General features: G+C 36.2%; 2 protein-coding genes across 2 annotated transcripts; both read right to left on the reverse strand.

Moving 5' to 3' along the window:
- Positions 1-9,784: 9,784 nt before the first annotated feature.
- wdr83os (WD repeat domain 83 opposite strand) lies at positions 9,785-11,182 on the reverse strand. Its single transcript, XM_073826248.1, has 4 exons — positions 11,045-11,182; positions 10,485-10,590; positions 10,235-10,332; positions 9,785-10,130 (listed from the first exon to the last, which is right to left on the reverse strand). Exons 1-4 carry the CDS (start codon positions 11,092-11,094, stop codon positions 10,064-10,066), a joined length of 321 nt encoding a protein of 106 aa, XP_073682349.1. The 5' UTR covers positions 11,095-11,182; the 3' UTR covers positions 9,785-10,063.
- Positions 11,183-12,674: 1,492 nt separating this feature from the next.
- On the reverse strand, positions 12,675-20,857 carry slc22a7a (solute carrier family 22 member 7a). Its single transcript, XM_073826152.1, has 10 exons — positions 20,362-20,857; positions 19,105-19,208; positions 18,547-18,701; positions 17,635-17,803; positions 16,424-16,547; positions 16,203-16,312; positions 15,910-16,124; positions 14,528-14,636; positions 13,171-13,377; positions 12,675-12,965 (listed from the first exon to the last, which is right to left on the reverse strand). The coding sequence occupies exons 1-10, from the start codon at positions 20,752-20,754 to the stop codon at positions 12,878-12,880; spliced, it is 1,674 nt and encodes a 557-aa protein (XP_073682253.1). The 5' UTR covers positions 20,755-20,857; the 3' UTR covers positions 12,675-12,877.
- Between the last annotated feature and the right edge of the window lie 49 nt (positions 20,858-20,906).

The following is a 20,906-nucleotide window of genomic DNA, read 5'->3' on the forward strand; positions in this document are numbered from 1 at the left end:
ATTAAGTAAATATAATGCAATAAATATAAATATTTTTTAGTTTTAGATAAGGTGTAAATTACATAAAAATGGTTTATATTTTTAAAATAAAATTGTTTATATTTTTACAATCAACTCAAATTGTGAAACTTGTGTATTAAATAAATTCAGTGCACACAGACTGAAGTAGTTTAAGTCTTTGGTTCTTTTAATTGTGATGATTTGGCTCACATTTAACAAAAACCCACCAATTCACTATCTCAACAAATTAGAAAATTAACTCAAAATACCTGCAAAGGTTTCCTGAGCCTTCAAAATGGTCTCTCAGTTTGGTTCACGAGGCTACACAATCATAGGGGAAGACTGTTGATCTGACAGTTGTCCAGAAGACAATCATTGACACCGTTCACAAGAAGGCTAAGCCACAAACATTCATTGCCAAAGAAGCTGGCTGTTCACAGAGTGCTCTGTCCAAGCATGTTAACGGAAAGTTGAGAGAAAGGAAAAAGTGTGGAAGAAAAAGATGCACAAGCAACCGAGAGAACCGCAGCCTTGAGAGGCTTGTCAAGCAAAAATCGATTCATGAATTTGGGTGAACTTCACAAGGAATGGACTGAGGCTGGAGTCAAGGCATCAAGACGGGTCAAGGAATTTGGCCACCGTTGTCGTATTGCTCTTGTTGAGCCACTCCTGAACCACAGACAACGTCAGAGGCGTCTTACCTGGGCTAAAGAGAGAAGAAGAAATGGACTGTTGCCCAGTGGTCCAAAGTCCTCTTTTCAGATGAGAGCAAGTTTTGGATTTCATTTGGAAACCAAGGTCCTAGAGTCTGGGGGAAGGGTGGAGAAGCTCATAGCCCAAGTTGCTTGAAGTCCAGTGTTAAGTTTCCACAGTCTGTGATGATTTGGGGTGCAATGTCATCTGCTGGTGTTGGTCCACTGTGTTTTTTGAAAACCAAAGTCACTGCACCCATTTACCAAAAAAATTCAGAGCACTTCATGCTTGCTTCCGCTGACCAGCTTTTCTAAAGATACTGATTTTATTTTCCAGCATGATTTGGCACCTGCCCACACTGCCAAAAGCACCAAAAGTTGGTTAAATGACCATGGTGTGTGTGTGCTTGACTGGCCAGCAAACTCACCAGACCTGAACCCCATAGAGAATCTATGTGGTAATGTCAACAGGAAAATGAGAAACAAGAGACCAAAAAATGCAGATGAGCTGAAGGCCACTTTCAAAGAAACCTGGGCTTCCATACCACCTCAGCAGAGCCACAGACTGATCACCTCCATGCCACGCCGAATTGAGGCAGTAATTAAAGTAAAAGGAGCCCCTACTAAGTATTGAGTACATATACTGTACAGTAAATGAACATACTTTCCAGAAGGCCAACAATTCACTAAAAATGTTTTTTTTTTTTATTGGTCTCACAAAGTATTCTAATTTGTTGAGATAGTGAATTGGTGGGTTTTTGTTAAGTGTGAGCCAAATCATCAGAATTAAAAGAACCAAAGACTTACTTTACAATTTGAGTTAAATTACAAGAATGTCATATGTCAAGAATGTGTGTGTGTGTGTGTATACTATATCTAATGTAAAAAAATTATATAAAACCTATACCTGTTTGTCAGACTACGAAAGGGTGAAATGCATGATTTTTGCTATTCTGTTTGGTGCTGCTAGCTGCACAGAAATACGCACATCATTTTGACGGCCTCCAATTATAAGCTAAAGTCAGCAGTGGATTTGACTGAAGCTGACAAGTTCGTGAGGAGCATGTACCCACTAATCACAACACGAGAATATAAACAGGCTTTTTACGTCACTACAACAAAAACATCATTGGCAAACACGCCGTCACCACAACTGTTCGTTTTGCCTTATTATGTTTCCATCTTGGTCTGAAATCCATTCCAGATTTCAAGCAATGTCTGTTTCACCAGAGCTCAAGGTTTTCACATTCACTAACTGCTGTCAAAAACAACCGCACACACAGGGTCCAAATGAAGAGCAGGGGTCATCACTGTGTCCATCAATACGGCTCTACCAAACACATCCTCCCCACACACACACCTACATGACCTGCCCTTCATTCTCAGAGATATGATAGGAGATGAATATTTTGAGTGACAGCCTGCTCCCTGAAGGCTGTAGAGGAGGCATAGAAACAAACTAGGTCTCAGCGGGATTCAGAATCCAGATCTTTCAACCACATTACAAAAAAAAGACCAACTCTGGTAGATAAAAAAAAAAATAAGATGAATGAGGTGGGTGTAGTGTATTTCACAATCGCTTCCATCAAAATGTGAATCTTTGTTGACATTTCATATAAAGCAAGGTTATGCTGTTAATAATTTCAATTCATAGGACTAGCATTGACATTAAAACACTAGCACAAAATTACATTAAACTTAAATGTCATCAAATGACTAAACCAAAATGTGATTGGTGCTTTATGATGGACTTTTTCTCTAGCACATTTTAGTCATCAAACCCAAGACATTTTAAAAAGTAGCAGATTATTTAATACTCACTCCCATTGTTTTCGTCGTGCCTGTGGAGTGCTCTGCAGTTTATGGGACTGGTGTGCTTTGATGACGTCACGGTGGTCAACTAGGCCTCCTCTTCTTCTGATAGGAGGAGCCAGAGAGTCGCTGGGCATCAAAGAGTAAAGTGTCCCGTCTGTCACTAGGGTTTCCCCTCCATTGGTTTTGCTGTAGTCGAAGGAGTCACCACGGCATGCTTCATTACTCATGTCATACACAGTATGATAGTAGGTGGGGTTGGCGCAGACACTGCTCCCGCTGGTGGGTGGATGAGAGCGCAGTTTGTGGCCCTGAGGTTGCACTCTCCCTCCTTTCCGCAAGGGCGGCGCTCTGTCCATGATGACTGAGCTGTCTGCATACATGGGGGACAGCATGGCTCTATGGGGGGAGAAATTAGAGAAGTAAATATATTTATACAAAAACAGGTTTAGTGTCATTTTTTTGTTGTCATTGTTTTGGAGAATATGGATACCGAAATGAAATTAAAAGAAAATGATCTTTTATATTTATGTGATGAGTGATGTTGAATTATTAGAATTTTTATTTACATTTTAATTTAGAATAACATTATATTTCTTACTACTACTACAAATATGTATTAATAATATGTATTATTATTATAAACAAAAGTATTATTATTAATATGTTTATTATTATTGTTAACATATAATAATAATAAGAATAACAATAATAACAACTTATTGTTATTATTAAAATATAATATATTATTATTATTATTTATAGTATTGGTATTGCAATTATTGCTATTTTATTTTATAATAATATTTTAATAATTTTGTTATTGGAACAGATAAGCTGAGATGGTAATGCTACAAATATATAAATAATAAATATTATTTTATAATATCAAATAATAATAATTATAATTATTATTATTGTTATTATTATCATAAAATAGAAAGCAAAATTATTATTATCATTCTAAAAAATATAATTTTATATAATATCAATGTAATAATATTATTGTCATCACATAAACATAATATATAATAATAATAACAATTATTAATAATTTAATATTAAATATAAATATATGTATAAATAAATATAAATATAATATATAACAATAATTATTATTATTATCATCATCATCATAAAATATATATTATTATTATGCAAATATAATATTATAATATAATATTATGCTAATAACAATAATAGCAGTAATAATAATAACAATTACTATTATAAAATCTAATACATAATAACAATTATTATTATTATCATCATCAAATAGAATATATAATAATTATTATTACTATTATTATTATTATTATCATCACATATATTATAATATATACACATCACATTATAATATAATATATAATAGCAATAATCATTAGTATTATTATAATAATAATAATATATTATAATAATTATAATAATATATTATTATTTATTTATTAAATAAAAATGTATTTATCATTATTATTCTAAAAATATAACATTATATAATAATACCAATAAAATGTCTATAATAAAACCAATATTATTATCATTATTATTATTATTATTATAAAAATATAGTATTATATACCAATAACAATAATAGTAATAATAATAACTGTTATTCTTAAAAAAATATAATACATAATGATAACAATAATATTTTGTATTATTATTATTTATAAGTAAAAATAATAATTATTATTTATAAGTATTATTATTATTATTATCATTATTGTTGTTGTTGTTGTAGTATTGGTATTGCTATTATTGCTATTTGCTATTTTATTTTAGAATACTTTTTTAAATTGGACCACATGCTGAGATGGTAATGCTACCAATATATAAAAGAATAAATATTAATTATTTATTTATTTATTTGTTTGTTTGTTTGTTCGTTTGCAGCATTATGAACACCATCCGAACAGTATTTTTCACTTAAGAAATATTAAAATTCTATTATTAAATAAAATGTCTTTATTAAAAAGTATATTCATATTGTGATGTTGTTCATAATACTATAAATAATCATCATCATCATAATCATAATAATAAAAACTGACAGCAGCAAAAAATAAATAAATAAGAAAAAGGAAGTGAAGGGGAACATATGTGACGTGGTGTAATCAAGTGGGGAAGGGAAGCAGAGGGAAGAAAAACACCAAGGGAGGTTTAATTAAAAAAGGCTGCACAGTTGTTTAGAGAAAATTGCAATAGGCCAACGTCAGGTGAAAATAAATGATGCACTCCGGTACTACGATATATGCTGACGGTGTTTTGAAGAATTTGTCCGCTGTGACACAGGCGGAGGAATAAAGTAATTTAAAGTGACACTTACGCACTCAACAATTTCAAAAACACACTTACACATGCACAGGAAAAATGCAGAGCTACAGTCAGAAGTTTATACTTTTAGTTCTTTAAGATGAGCCAGAAGGGCTTATAGCACTTCTACTGAAAGTAAAGCACTGAAGATGTGGCAAATGCCATAGTGATCTTCCCCTAAAGTACAAAGAGTAGATAAAAAGAAAGACACAGATGGAGCGAAGCACAGGAAAAGATAAGCACAGTGGCCAAAACGTGAATGGAATACATTCACACTACAGTCCTTATTGTGGCTGTGCTCTTTGTTGACAGGCGGGTTTTGTTGTCAGGCTGTGATTAGGAGAGACACAGCTTGTCTCAATGATCAGACACTAAAGATGGAACTAGCTAAATCTGCCTCTTTTATTTTTGGCCAGTAGAGAGCAAAGCCATTACATTACGCATGCCAGTTCCAACAGGGAATATATGCAGTGAGGTGAAGGAGAACCAGGAGACATCCTGAAAAGCCTTCACACACTTTTTGGTCCCTTCCTGGAGCCTGGTGACATTCGTGTTTTTGTATTTTTAGTCAGGAACACATCTCATCCTTGTTTAAAGGGTTTGATGCATCGGCTGCTTCCCGGATGAGACAAAAGAATCCTGCTTTTCTTTGTTTGCTAAGGTGACAACACCATTAATCTCGCTGTAATGGCAAGGTAAAGCGTGAGCATAGCCACAAAAGGTAGTAAGACCCAATTTTGGATGATTTCATTTGCATCATTGTGTGTTACAGCAAGTGGCCATTTGTGTGGGTTGGATCTCCATTGCACCAGCCCACAGACAGCCTCACCGTTGTGTGGGTGTGTATGAATCCATGCAATTAGGGTGACATTTACAAAGTTCTCCAAAACCACAAAAACTTACCCATGGAAATAATGGCCATCAGAATCCCTACTCAAAGATGTCAAGTATCAAACTCGACATCAGTTTTACTGGCCTGAACTTGATTTTTATACTTCACATGGCTGCATATTAAAATGATTTTCATAGTGAACTGTAATCAGAAACGGTCGGCTCAAAGTCTCAGCCGATTCAGCTGCTGACATGTGTGCTGTTATATAGAAGGGTAGAGGAAAATGTTTGAACACACAATAAAATGATTTGCTGCATTTAGTACCATTCAGAGCATAAATAATATGCTATCTGCTGAGTGAACACATTATGATAAATAGCTCTGGCTGTAAGCCATCACACCGAGAACAGCAAAAGACTGGCAGAAGATCATCCATTAAATACAAAAGTCTGTGTTAAACAAAAGCAAAAAAGTACTGCGGTGATACTATGGTATAGTGAACATATCAGGCTGTAAAATCATATATGATATATGATAAAAGGCTCTGGCTGTAAGCCATCACACATAGAACAGCAAAAGACTGACAGAAGATCATCTATCAAATACAAGAGTGTGTTAACATAAGCAAAAAAGTACTGTGGTGATACTTTGGTATACTGTGTGTTATACACAAGCAAAAAAGTACTGTGGTGATTTTGATATATGATAAATAGCTCTGGCTGTAAGCCATGACACCAAGAACAGCAAAAGACTGGCAGAAGATCATTTATCAAATACAAAACTCTGTGTTAAACACAAGCTGAAAAGTACTGTGTTGATACTATGGTAAACTGAAGATATCAGGCAGTAAACTCATAGTATTTTGATATATGATAAATAGCTCTGGCTGTAACCCGTCACACCAAGAACAGCAAAAGACTGGCAGAGGATTATCTATCATATACAAAAGTCTGTGTTAAACATGGCCAAAAAAATTACTGCGGTGATACTATGGTACAGTGAAGATATCAGGTAGTAAAATTATAGCATTTTGATATATGATAAATAGCTCTGGCTGTAAGCCATGGCACCAAGAACAGCAAAAGACTGGCAGAAGATCATCTATCAAATACAAAAGTCTGTGTTAAACACAAGCAAAAAAATACTGTGGTGACACTATTGTATACTGAATATATCAGGTAGTAAAATCATAGTATTTTGATGATAAATAGCTCTGGCTGTAAGCCATCACACTGAGAACAGCAAAAGACTTACAGAAGACCATCTATCAAATACAAAAATGTGTGTTAACATGGGCAGAAAAGTACTGTGGTGATAATATGGTATATTAAATATATCATGAATAAATCATAGTTTTTTGATATATGATAAATAGCTCTGGCTGTGAGCCATGACACCAAGAACAGCAAAAAACTGACAGAAGATCATCTATCAAATACAAAACTCTGTGTTAAACATGGGCAAAAAAGTACTATAGTGATACCATGGTATACTGAATATATCAGGCAGTAAAATCATAGTATTTTGATATATGACAAATAGCTCTTACTCTAAGCCATCACATCGAGAACAGCAAAAGACTTACAGAAGATCATCTATCAAATACAAAAGTGTGTGTTAACACGACTAAAAAAAGTACTGTAGTGATACTATGGTACAGTAAAGATGTCAGGTAGTAAAATATTTTTATTTTAGTATTTATTTTAGTATTTTGATATATTTACATGGTATTTACATGGCACTGCAAGGTACTTCAAAGAATACCATAGTATGACCATGGTGCATGACCAAAGATACTGTACTATGTTATTTTATGGTACTTTTCGACCTTCATTCCTCTCAGATGCCACATATACTTCAGGTACAGGTTTATGTTCCAAAAATAGACAGACAGACATACAGACATACAGACATACAGATAGATAGATAGATAGATAGATAGATAGATAGATAGATAGATAGATAGATAGATAGATAGATAGATAGATAGATAGATAGACAGACAGACAGACAGACAGACAGACAGACAGACAGATAGATAGTCTACTGTTTTTTAGGATATATAATACGCGTGTTCTATTAGTATATAATATTAATAATATAATTTCACATTTTACGTTATATCCATGTTACATTTTATAAAATATAAACATTCAAATTATTTGTATTAAGGCTAGAGCAAAATATTACACAGACATATCTTTATGAATGAAAAATAATACTGAGACAAAACACTTTCCACGACACTCACCAGAGAGGTTTGTGTTTTTTCTGTGAAGATCCTGGAATCGGTCCGGATCACCTGTAGTTTATAACTGACAAAACTACCAATAAAACTCCACAAACTGAATGGTCCTAGGTCCGTTTTCTCAGAGCAGGAGGTCATATCCATCTTCAAGCTCGGAACATTCTGTCTTTAAGTATTTTTGTAGGACACAACAGATAATTTTGTATTTTAAACGTTTGGTTCTCGTCTAATGTGACAATGAAGGCTCTCGAGAAACGACTCTACGTGGCGCGAGACCCGCTTGCACTTGTACGATGTGTCTCGCGCTCTGTGCGCGTAACCGATATGTGACTGTACTGGCACTGAGAGCAGAGTGTGGCGCGGATTAAAACTACGCGTTTTGACTGCTGCTGCTGCGCGGTGGGTGAGAGACATTGTGGTTATGTGTATTTGTTTTTCTTCCTTACTCAGGTTTATTATGAGAGTGTGCATATTGTTATTCATAAGGGAAATGTAAATGCAAAATTCACTGATCAGCTGGGGGCTACTTAATGAAAATGTATTAACAAACAATAATATTTCTTTTAGTAGGCTACTTCAGAATAAATTGTAATTACTGGATTGGTTTAGCATTATATGGATTGGAAATTAGCCAAGAAAAGGGGTCACTGAATTGTATAATGCCGGTAAAATGCTGACTCAGCGTCTTACTCATCTTTAACCATCAATGACATAACACATTCGTCATAATTAAATAAAATTAGATACCCAAAAGATTGAACAAACTGTGATTCGTATTATTTTAGATCATACAGTAAATTTATGCAAAGGTTAATTCTTAACTGGCCAGCACGGAGCAAAAATAATTAAATAAATATGTTAAAATATATATATATTTTTTTTAAATATTATGAAATCAGCCCAGAGACAAGACGTTTTTTTGGGGGGGGGGGGGATACTTTGAATGGCATTTTACAGGCTGTGGATTTATTATGAATAAGCCTCTTATATAAAACACTCAATAATTTCTAAACATTACCAATATTGTAAAAAAAAAAAAAAAAAGATGTTAATATATTTAATTATTTTTTTGATTAGTGAGGCAGATTCACACCTCATATTCGTTGCAATTAGGTTTGTTGTGGATAAAGATATAGCATCAAAGGAGAGGATATACTTGCCAATCAGAACACATAGTAAGCCTATGGGTGAGACTTTCGGTTCAATAGCCGCTATAGGGAACTAAGGAGAATAATAATAACAACGTACAGTAAACGTTAAAACAGTTTGTATTACACACCAGTGTGCTCAAAATAAAGATAAAACATTAAAATAACATGGTAAGACAGAAATCTGCAATATTAAGCAGGAAAACGAGCTGTTTTGTACTGCTAAAAATAGTTGGAAGCAGTTGAGACCTGAAGCCAGACCCATAAAATTTGCAAAATGGCCACGCCTACTCTTACGGGAAGAAAAAGGTGGATAACGGACCTAAATTCTGATATTAAAAGCAATGTAATGAGATAAAATGTTACCACCTAGTGGTGAAACAGGTTATGGACAAATAAAAAAAAATTTCTTTTAAGAAATTAAGAATTAATAATAAGAAAAATAATACATCCAAAAACACCAGCTCATGAGTTGCCAGTTGTTCCTAAAATCCTCCAGGCCTGTGCAGAATCCATCTTGGACACAAATCTGGCAGTGCTTTATGTCAGTTTTCTTCTCAGAAAAACTAAATCTTTCAGAATAAAAGGCTTATTTAAACTTCTGTCCACACATTCAGTCAGAAGCAGCAGCTGCAGGATGAATACATTAACATCAATCTCTAGTTTTGCACTTCAAAGTGTCCTAATTAGCACTAATTACTTGTGTATATACAGTTTGAAAAATACAACCACAAAGAAATGTTTGAAGCGGTGCACAAAATCGCTCATTTATTTCTCAAAATCATTCACAGCATATGAATATTTTACCATAGTGTGGTCACATACATAAAAACAACCTGGTGAGCACTGAGAAAAGTTGAAACGGTCGAACAGGAGCTACATCGGTCAATTTGTCAGCCTCTGATTGGCCAGCTGGGCTGATGAGTGTGCCTCCCTGCGTTCCAGAAGGACAGTGGGTGGATCAGCTGGTTCTCATGCCGTCCCTGCTGAGATGGCTTACTGGGTTTTGGATTATTTGTTACCACGGTGGTGACATGGGCTGTGGGTTCTGCAAATACGACATCACGACGGCCGATATAGACAGCCTGAAGGAATGAACGCATGTTTACTTTGGCATACAAGTCCAGAACCAGTATATTTGAATACACTTGTATTATATTATAAGAATAACAAAGCATAAGCAACTCACATGAAGCTGCTCATCATTTGTTTAGTGTCTTCTGAGCTTCGTGAATTGGCAAAACTGATAAACGAGCAGTACACTGCAATCCACGCACACCATTTAAGCTGTAGAAAACACAAACACACCACAATTTAAACATTAAATCACAGCTGTGCAACAATCCGCTCATGTTTTAGTCATAAACAATGAAACAGACAAAGTAAACATCAGTGTTTACTGTAAACACAGGTGTTTATGTAAATACTAGTCAGGTCACCTTGAGCATCAGGCCACACATACTGAAGATCATGCCGAGTAGGTTCATGTAATCCGGTGTAGGATCTTCCAACGTGGGGTTGGTTTCTGTGTTAGGTGGCTTGTAGCTATGAAGCAAATATTTTGTATTGACATTTGACAATTAATGAAGTCATTTTATTTCATACTAGAGAATACACATAACACAAATATCACGATTTCATCAGAGAAACCCAAAACAAAATACAACTAGGTGAACAGAACAGAAACGTGCAATAATACCGATCCAGTAACGTTACATACAGTTGTATTATTAATACGTGTAAAAATTAACATAACGTTAGATGTTTCGTTTCATTTCATTGATGTTACAATTTAAAACACATTATTAGGCATTTATATATAAAACATACATATAAACTGGATGTATATATACATTTGAAGGGGGAAAAACTATATAAAATCTGATTTAATCTCGTCTAATCATTAGCCGAACTGTTGCTAACAGTGATGCTAACGAGAGCCAATCAAAACTCTCACCTCAATCATTTAAAGACTTTCAAATACAGAGATAATACTCACCGGAAAATCTTGTTTGGTCGTCTTGGATCTGCCATGTTGTTCACAGTCATATTTTAATAAAATCCCAATAGAATTAAAACTCTTTTGAGAGCTTAAGAGCAGCACGTCAGCGAACAGCTGACCTGTGAAATTCTTCTACGCCTCATTCAGTTGTTTTTAAAGAGGTATATGATGCACTTGCACCCCCTGCCGCTAAGGAGTGTTATTGAAAGATGATTGACAGACTAAAGTTCTCAAACGCATACTTGTGGTAACACAGCGTAACATAATAAAATAATTTACAAGAAAGTTGTTGTTAAAATACAAATACTGTTCATCAGAATTGTGTCGAGTACTCATTCTTGCTATATAATATTATTTTTAAAACATTTAAAAGTCAAAGCGTTTACATACACCTTGCAGAATCTGCAAAATGTTAATAATAATAACCAAAATAAAAGGGATCAAACAAAATGTACGTTATTTTTTATTTAGTACTGACCTGAATAAGATATTTCACATAAAAGACGTTTACATAGTCCACAAGAGAAAATAATAGTTGAATTTATAAAAAATAACCCTGTTCAAAAGTTTACATACACTTCTTGTTACCTGAATGATCCACAGTTGTTTGTTTGTTTAGTGATAGTTGTTTATGAGTCCCTTGTTTGTCCTGAACAGTTAAACTGCCTACTGTTCTCCAGAAAAATCCTTCAGGTCCCACAAATTCTTTGGTTTTTCAGCATTTTTGTGTTTTTGAACCGTTTCCAACAATGACTGTATGATTTTGAGGTCCAACTTTTCATACTAAGGACAACTGAGGGACTCATGTGCAACTAATCTTCTGTAGCTTCTGAAGGGCAGTACTAGCAAAACATTTTCATTCTGTTCAAAAGTTTTAACAACCCAGCTCTTAATGTGTTGTTTTTACTTCTGAAGCATCAGTGAGCATTTGAACCTTATATAATAGATGCATATAAGTCCCTCAGTTGTCCTCAGTGTGAAAAAATGGATCTCAAAATCAAACAGTCATTGCTGGAAAAGGTTTAAATACGCAAAAATGCTGAAAAACCAAAGAATTTGTGGGACCTGAAGGATTTTTCTGAATAACAGCAGGCAGTTTAACTGTTCAGGACAAACAAGGAACTCGTGAACTACTATCAAAAAAAAAAAAAAAAAAAAAAAAACACACACACACAGCGGTGGCTCATTCAGGTAACAACACTGTATTAAGAATCAAGTGTATGTAAACTCTTGAACAGGGTCATTTTTTAAATTCAACTATTCTTTATTATTATTGTGGACTATTTTTAAACTTAAATCTTTTATGTGAAATATCTAATTCAGGTCAGTACTAAATAAAAAATAAACATGCATTTTGTATGATCCCTCCTATTTTGGTAAAATAATTAACATTTGGCAGATTCTGTAAGGTGTATAAACTGAATGTGCTGAAAGTCAAAACTCTCTAAATTCTATTACATGCCTACTGTATTGCATTCCATTCTGTTTTTACTTTTCATAGCAAGAGTTAATGCATAATAAACAAGAACACAAGAATCATGCAAATATTTGCACCATTAAATTTTTTTAAGCTACAGAAGAGAAAATACACAAAACAACACTTTATGTTAATAGACAGCTATTTATTGTTAATTCAATGACATTTTAGGCTGGTGGGGATTTTTTGTAGGATTGTGAAATTCTCATTTTCAAGAACATCAAATATGTTTTTATATCCCTTGTGCACCATAAATGTCTTGCAATTGTTGTTATTTATTCACATCTATTCATAAGGATGTTGAACTTGTTGGCTATTGTAAGGAATCACTGTTTTTCAGACAGTTTTTGCCTTCATGAATCCTTCTCTCGTGAAGCCACAGGCGCTGAATTCATCTCAGTGAGTTCAACATTCCTCTCTGGTTCTGTGGATACTGTGTGCCTTTAATAAATAGATCAATAAATAAATAAATACAAGACCAATATTTCACAGCATTTCACAGTTAGATCCAGTATGTAGTGTAAGTCGCTTAAAAGCATTATTTGAGATGGTTGTTTAAAGTCTCGTAGAACAGTACTTCACATTTTGTGTGATTCAGCAGAAAGCTATTTTTGTATGCTTATGTACTGGTTGTATGATACTATACCTGCCCTCCTCTATATCCAGAACGTTCTCTGGAAGCTGAACATTCGTGGTCTCAGGCAGAAGGAAGACCACACATCCACTAAGAATGGCAGTGGTAGCAAACACTAGAGACGGTGCAAAGCGCCACATGTCCTCGAATAATATGACCATGGGAGCCAGCGAACTTCCTAACCGGCCTAGGAAAGAGGTGTAGCCCAAGCCACACTGCCTAGAAAAGATACAGAGAAGCAGAGTGAGATCCTACATTCCAAAAACCTAATTTATTTTAACTCTAAATTTGAAAACTTTAAGTGTTGTTTATTCCTTTTCTCAAAAAAAAACAAACCCTGGACCACAAAACCAGTCTTAAGTAGCATGGGTATATTTGTAGCAATAGCCAAAAATACATTGTATGGTTCAAAAACATTGATTTTTCTTTTTTTGCCAAAAATCATTAGGATACTAAAAATAAAGATCATGTTCCATGACGATATTTAAAGGAGAAGTCCGGTGTGATATTGACCTAAAGTGTGTTGAATCATTATACCGAGTGTGAACGTACCTTGCATATCTCATCTCGGTTTGTGCCCTGCAGTCCGAAATCTGGGGTTAGTTAGCCGATGCTAACAGCAGGTTGTCAATGAGGGTGAATAGGGCATCGGAGTAGCCATGTAAATAAATCACTGTTTTATGCCATTTACGAGGCACAAAGTAGCTCCACATTTCATTGGTAGACTTCCAAGGGCCGGTATAATGATTCAACACACTTTAGGTCAATATCACACCGGACTTCTCCTTTAATACATTTCCTACTGCTAATACACTCTTAAAAATAAAGGTGCTTCACGATGCCATAGAAGAACGTTTTTTGTCTAAATGGTTCCATTAAGAACCTTTAAACAGAAGAACCTTTCTGTTTCACAAAAGGTTCTTTGTGGCGAAAGAAGGTTCTTCGGATTATAAAAAGGTAAGAAAGAGACTAAATGGTTCTTGTGGAACCAAAAATGGTTCTTCTATGGCATCGCTGTGAAGAACATTTTGAAGCACCTTTATTTTTAAGAGTGTATATCAAAACGTAATTTTTGATTAGTAATATGCTTAAAAACAGAACAGCTTGGACTATTTGGAATGGTATAGAACTTTGGATTTTCCCATAGTCTGTGACAGTTTGCCAAGGGTATGAATAATTTTGGACATGCCACTTTTTGTTCAAATGTAAAAAAAAAAAAAAAAAAAAAAGGTGAGTAATAATTTTTTCCACAATGATGCCTCTTGTACATCGTCTTATTATCTTCTGGGAGACATCTGTGTCATTTCTAATAAAAAAAAATGAAAATGAATTTGGGCTTGACTGTATATACAAAATAAATTAAAATTACCGGAGTACAGTAGGGTAAAGCTCGGACGTGTACAAGTATGCAATGGTAAACGCTGCCTCAGAGAATCCTTTCCCAATAATTGCAATCCCTGTGCGCACAGCAGCAAACTCTGTGGATGAAACAGTACAGCAAAACCAATTCAATTTCTTGAATAATTAATATCTATTGTGACGAGTCGGCTGCCTCCCCCCAATTATCATCACCACCCCGTCCCTTATTCGCCACCCTTCTCCAGGCTCCCGACGGGAGTGGGTGTGTATGGGAGAGAAGGGGCACAAAAACATCCCGGGCTGGCGGCGTGTGATGAGGAGCACGTGAATTGAATGAAGCCTCATAAATGCCGCTGTTTAAATGCTGAGCGCGCCTCTCCTCAGGAGACTGGTCTCTCCCCCGTGCATGCACGCTGGTGTCCTCGTGGGTCCAGGAAGGGGTGAAGAGGAAGCCAGCACCGCCAGAAGACGAGTTGCCGGACCCCACGTGTCCGGACGGATGCCGCACCCGTTAGTCGGCTGACGGGCCTGGTTGCCGGGCCGTCGAATCCCCCGAAAGTGCCGCAGAGCAGCAGAAGGAGGACGTTGCTGCCAGAGATGCCACCGCCCCTCGAGCTCCGGACATAAGCGGGGAGCGCATGCAGTCGCCGGACTCCGCTCCTTGCCTGGAGCCTTCCCTACTGAACGCTGCCCCTCCTTCACGGAACCCCTTCACGACGAGGACACCAGAATCCCCGTTTATTTGGACACTTTTCTTTCATTTTCTGTTTAATAAAAGCCTCTCCGAGGCCTGACGCCACACCCACTGTGTCTGTCAAAAGGGGTAAGTGATGTTTCAGTTAGAATCACTTATCCTGCGGTTGGTTGAGGCTGTCGACTAAATGCTGTTTTTTTTCTCTCCCTGTTCCGGTGTGCTGCGAGAGGGAGCGTTGCCTTGGAGAGGAATCCCCGCCCACTCTGACCGCTGAAGCCTGGATGAGGAAGGTAGCACTCCTGCGTGGGTGGCGACCAGACGACGGGGATGTCGCTTGGGAGGGGGGGGGGGGTGTGGGAGAGGAGTGGGTGTGTATGGGAGAGGAGGGGCGCGAAAACATCCCGGGCTGGAGGCGTGTGATGAGGAGCACGTGAATTGAATGAAGCCGGACTCCGCCCCTTGCCTGGACCCTTCCCTACTGAACACTGCCCCTCCTTCACGGAACCCCTTCACCACGAGGACACCAGATTCCCCGTTTATTTGGACACTTTAAGTTCCCCTTTTGGACACTTTTCTCTCACTTTCTCTCCGAGGCCTGACGCCACACCCACTGTGTCTGTCGTTTGCTCCTCCAGCCACACTATCCTAAAATGAGTGAAGGTCAAAGACAAAGGCAGCAGGATGAATGATTAGCCTACCTGTTGGGATTATACTGTTTAGTCCAATCAGAGCTCCTGCTATAATGAGAGACCAAGCCTGGCCGTTTCTGCGTCCAATCCAATCCAGAGTGAAATAGGTCCCGACCTTAGCTGGGACTTCAATAACTCCATAGACAAACTGCGTGAGATAGATATTCAGGCCAAACCCAGTGAGGTTGAAGCTGATGCCATAGTAGGTAAAAGCAACTGCAAACCTTTAGATTTAAACAAAAGACTGTTAGTTCAAAGCTTTTGACATTACTATGGAAAAGGAAAGAAAGCTCCTCACGTACCAGAAAATCCCTGAGAGAAACACAATCTTCCTTAATTTCGGTGTCCTCACTAGGTCGAGGTAGGAATGGTTCTTGCTGGAGACCTCAGTAACTGTGATTTTCTTTAAGGTCTAAATAGGTGAGAGTCAAAATGATTTATTTAGTTGTTAATGAAGAGGTAAAGCATGAGATCAAAACTGAATATCATAATAATAAACAGGAGGATGGCTAGATATGTTTACCTCAGTATCTAATTTATGAGTGTAACTGTCCTTTCCATTCATCTTAGCACACTGAATGAGATACTTCTGCGCCTCTTCCACCCTGCCGTTGGCCAGCAGCCATCTTGCTGACTCAGGAATCCACCTTTTGAAATAAAATGCACAGGAGAAAAATGCTCTTGTAGGCCTATCCATTAAACACAATTGAAGGCCTGAAAATACATATTTGTAAAGAACACATAAGATACATACAATTATATGTAGTAGAAAACTCATGAAAGACTACATTATTTAAAAAATCCACATTGTTTTATACACATTTTGGACTATGGGGGCTCCATTATTTCAATTACATAAAATGGCTGCGCACAGTAAGCTACTGGCACTACCTTTTGCTATTTTTACCACAACACAACTTGGAATACACAACTTGGAAAATAAAATACTTATACGATGCCACATTGTGTGGCTTTTGGTTGTAATTTTCAGTCGAAGGGCAACAAGAGAAGTTTTCACTGCTTTCCTAGTGATAAGAAGAGGAGAAAAGAATGGGAAGATGCCTGTTGATGTATAAAACTTCCGAAAGACCAGCGTCTTTGTTCTCCCCACTTTAGCCCTAATGCCTATGAGGCTTTTAGTAGACCACAGCTACTGAAAGAGCTCACAAACGGCAGAGACAAGAAACGCTAGATGCCGTCCTGGCAGGATGTAAACATGCGACGCTTGTCATGACGCCACGGCCACTGAAGGAGTTTCTCAGCATGGATTTCACTCGATATCCTGGGGCCTTTCTCCTTGTGCGACATTCGGTTTAAGCCTACGCTTATTTCCATTGCCACCTATAAGGTCTTTCAACAGCTGTGGTCATCGTATCAGTATTTTATTTTCCGAGTTGTGTTACGGTGAAAATAGCAACAGATTGCGCCAGTAGCTAAAATATGTATTAAACTGATGTGGACTTTTTAAATAATATAAATCTTTCATGGATTTTCTACTACATATTTCAACAAGAGACAACATTTACATTATATTAAGCCATACAAGTCTTAATACCTGGGCTTCCCTATTAAGGGCATTTTATCTAACTTTTTTACTGTTTGTTGATTAATAATAAATAAAAATGGACAATCTTTTCTTCCTTCATTTTATCTTTAATCATTTGTATTTGAAATACACACGTTTTCATGCACAATACCCAGTGTTATTCTTTCACTTGCAGTTCCACCACTCACCACCAGGCAATTATGCCCACAAGGCAAGGTGAAGTCACTGCCAGGATGAGGTGCCTCCAGTCCCTGATGAGGTATGCCAAAAGAGCCAAAAGCATGTTTCCTATGCTCCACCCCAGGCTGATAATGGTACCCGTAAATGTGCGATGTTTAACATCTGTCCACTCAACACCTGAAGATTGAGCAGAATTTATAAATGTATTAACAGCCATGCAAACAGACAGCAAAATGGTATGACTGATTCTGTGAAAAACAAGTGTGTATTATCTGGTAGAGTTTTAAAGGGATAGTTCACCCAACCTCTTGATTTACTCACCCTCAAGCCATCCTAGGTGTATATTCTTTTAGACGAATACAATCAGAGTTATATTAAGAAATGTTCTGGCTCTTCCAAGCTTTATAATGGCAGTAAATAGGTGTTGAGATTTTGAAGTCCAATAAAGTGCATCCATCCATCATAAAAAATACTCCACACTGCTTCAGGGGCTTAATATAGGCCTTCTGAAGTGAATCAATGCATTTGTGTAAGTAAAACATCTAAATGTAAAACTTTTTAAACAGTTTTAAATATGGATATTTTTCTTACACAAACATATTCTCTTCAGAAGGCCTTTATTAACCCCCAGAGCCATGTGGAGTACTTTTTATGATGTATGGATGCACTTTATTTCCACTTCAAAATCTCAACACCCATTCACTGCCATTATAAAACTTGGCAGAGCCAAGACAGTTTTTAATATACAGTAACTCTGACTGTATTCGTCTGAAAGAAGAAAGTCATATACACCTAGGATGGTTTTAGGGAGAGTAAATCATGGGGTAATGTTTCTTTTTGGCTGAACTATTCCTTTAAGGATCAGCTTTGATTTCATCTTGACTAGAGGGATTGAAAAGAAATGAGAAATGGATAGATACACAGGGCTACAGTGGTGATAGACATCCCAGTCAAGGCCAGTCCACACAAGGTTCTCGCTATGGCGAACATCACGTAAGATGTAGAAAAAGCTTCAACAATTCCAAATATAGAACTGACCACAAAGGAAACCTGAATCATCGGCTTACGGCCAAACCTGTGGAGTGATATAAGATAAGATATACTTAACTACGCAGGATATTTGAACATTGTGAATCACATGGAAAATTTTGAGCACATTCTCTGTCTTGCTTGTTACACAGATAGCCTGAGGTAAGCAGTTTCGGATGTGTGACATGCTCCATGACAAATGATGAGTCAAAGAACATTTTTACTCTATTGTAAAAGCATATGAATTTGTAAAAGTCAGACATGCAGAACAAATCAAGGGGAATTAATCGTTTTTCAACCTCAGACATGTGAGTAAAGACACTCGATTGTAAAAAAGTCATGTGACCGGCGTACTGCCTAAGAAATCTTGTAAAAGGTTCATTGAGGAAAAAGATGCTAGAAGTCTGGAACAAATAGTTTTAAAAAATAATGTTAATAAAAAAACATACTTGTCTGCCAACTGGCCAAAAATGACAGCACCAATTGTCACTCCGATGAAGAAAAACGTGGCAAGGGCTTGATTTAGCTTTTTGTTGTCACATACCAAATCCCACTGGAAAAAAAAAGACAAGTCATAACTTACTAAACAAGGCTACATTTTTTTTTATATTTCTGATTTTGTTACATATTTTTAAGAGAATATACAGATAAAGTCTATAAAGAACATTACTAATATGTACACTACCAGTCAAAAGTATTTGAACAGTAAAATTTTTATGGTTTTTAAAGTTTCTTCTGCTCACCAAGTATGCCTGCATGTATTTGATTTAAAGTACAGCAACATATATATATATATATATATATATATATATATATATATATATATATAATTTAAAATAACAGCTTTCTATTTGAATATATTTTAAAATGTAATTTATTCCTGTGGTTTCAAAACTGAATTTTTAGCATCATTACTCCAGTCACATGATCCTTGAGAAATCATTCTAAAATTCTGATTTGCTGTTAAAAAACATGTATTATTAATATATTTGATGAATAGAAAGTTAAGAAGAACAGCATTTACCTGAAATAGAAATCTTTTGTAACATTACAAATGTCTTTATCATCACTTTTGAGCAATTTAAAGCATCCCTGCTAAGTAAAATTATTAATTTAATAATAATTCATTTCTTAAAATAACTAATTTTTATACTGACTTTCTTTTTGATCTGTATAGTGTATAATGTTACAAAAGCTTTTTATTTCAGATAAATGCTGATCTTAGGATCTTTATATTCATCAACGAATCCTGAAAAAAAATCCTGTTTTAAATATTAATAATAATAATAATAATAAAAAGTTTTCTTGAACAGCAAATCAGCATATTAGAATGATTTCTGAAGGATCATATGACATTAAAGACTGGAGTATGATTCTAAAAAATTTAGCTGTGATCCCAAGAATAAATTACATTTTAAAATATATTCAAATAGAAAGCAGTTATTTAAAATATTTCACAATATTACTGCTTTTGCTGTATTTTGAATTAAATAAATGAAGGCTTGGTGATCAGAAGTGAATTCTTTAAAAAACATTACAAATCTTACTGTTCAAAAACTTTTGACTCGTAGTGTCATGTGCCAAGTACTAATATGTACCATTTAGGGGTACATAAGGTACAAAGACCTTTTAACTTTTGTAGCAGATATAGTAAGCAACTTAAAATATCATTAACATATACAGGAAAACATCTTGCACATTCTGACCTCAGTTGCGGTTGTTGAGGTGAACTGTGAGCGGTCATATACCCATCCGTGCTGGCATGGCACCGACACATTTGTTCGGTTTCCATAAACTAGGGAAAGGTCACCATTAGGGTCAAAGTCCAAGGGAAGAGGGTACATCTTGCAGGAGCTGTAGGATCCATCTGCATTATGTGGGATGCCAAGTGCCAGAATCTGTGCCGACACCTCAGCACTGTCCTTTCCTGTGCCATCCAAGTGAGGCAGGGCACAGTGATGGGGCGGCACGCCTGAGATGAAGTTGTGGAGCAGAAAGTGCAGTGGAAGGATGATGCGTGGGAGCCATAGGATGTATAGAACCAGAAACTGGAACTTGCTGAAACCACCGATTTCATGTAGGATGTCTTCAAACCTCATAGCTTAAAGTGAGATGATCTAACAAATAGATTTGATATCCGAATGAACGTTCCACTCTCCCATCCGAATCTAGATGGTCTTGATAAAATCTGCTCCGTTCTGGAGAAACTCTCGGGTTGGTCTGCAGTGAACGGCGAGCTGAGAGTAGTCTG

The sequence above is a fragment of the Garra rufa genome, chromosome 20 (genome assembly GCF_049309525.1).
Source record: "Garra rufa chromosome 20, GarRuf1.0, whole genome shotgun sequence".
Taxonomy (NCBI): Eukaryota; Metazoa; Chordata; class Actinopteri; order Cypriniformes; family Cyprinidae; genus Garra; species Garra rufa.

Bases quoted from the DNA above. Each gene is read 5' to 3' on its own strand.
- slc22a7a (XM_073826152.1), bottom strand. From the start codon at position 20,754: ATGAGGTTTGAAGACATCCTACATGAAATCGGTGGTTTCAGCAAGTTC. The intron at 18,702-19,104 runs GTATGTTTTTTT...ATCACTCCACAG, and splicing joins TTTGGCCAGTTGGCAGACAA to GTTTGGCCGTAAGCCGATGA. The intron at 16,548-17,634 runs GTGAGTGGTGGA...TTATTTCAAAAG, and splicing joins GTGGGCATAATTGCCTGGTG to GTGGATTCCTGAGTCAGCAA.
- wdr83os (XM_073826248.1), bottom strand. From the start codon at position 11,094: ATGACTGTGAACAACATGGCAGATCCAAGACGACCAAACAAGATTTTC. The intron at 10,333-10,484 runs GTGACCTGACTA...TGTTTTCTACAG, and splicing joins TGTGTGGCCTGATGCTCAAG to CTTAAATGGTGTGCGTGGAT. The intron at 10,131-10,234 runs GTGAGTTGCTTA...TCATTCCTTCAG, and splicing joins CAAATGATGAGCAGCTTCAT to GCTGTCTATATCGGCCGTCG.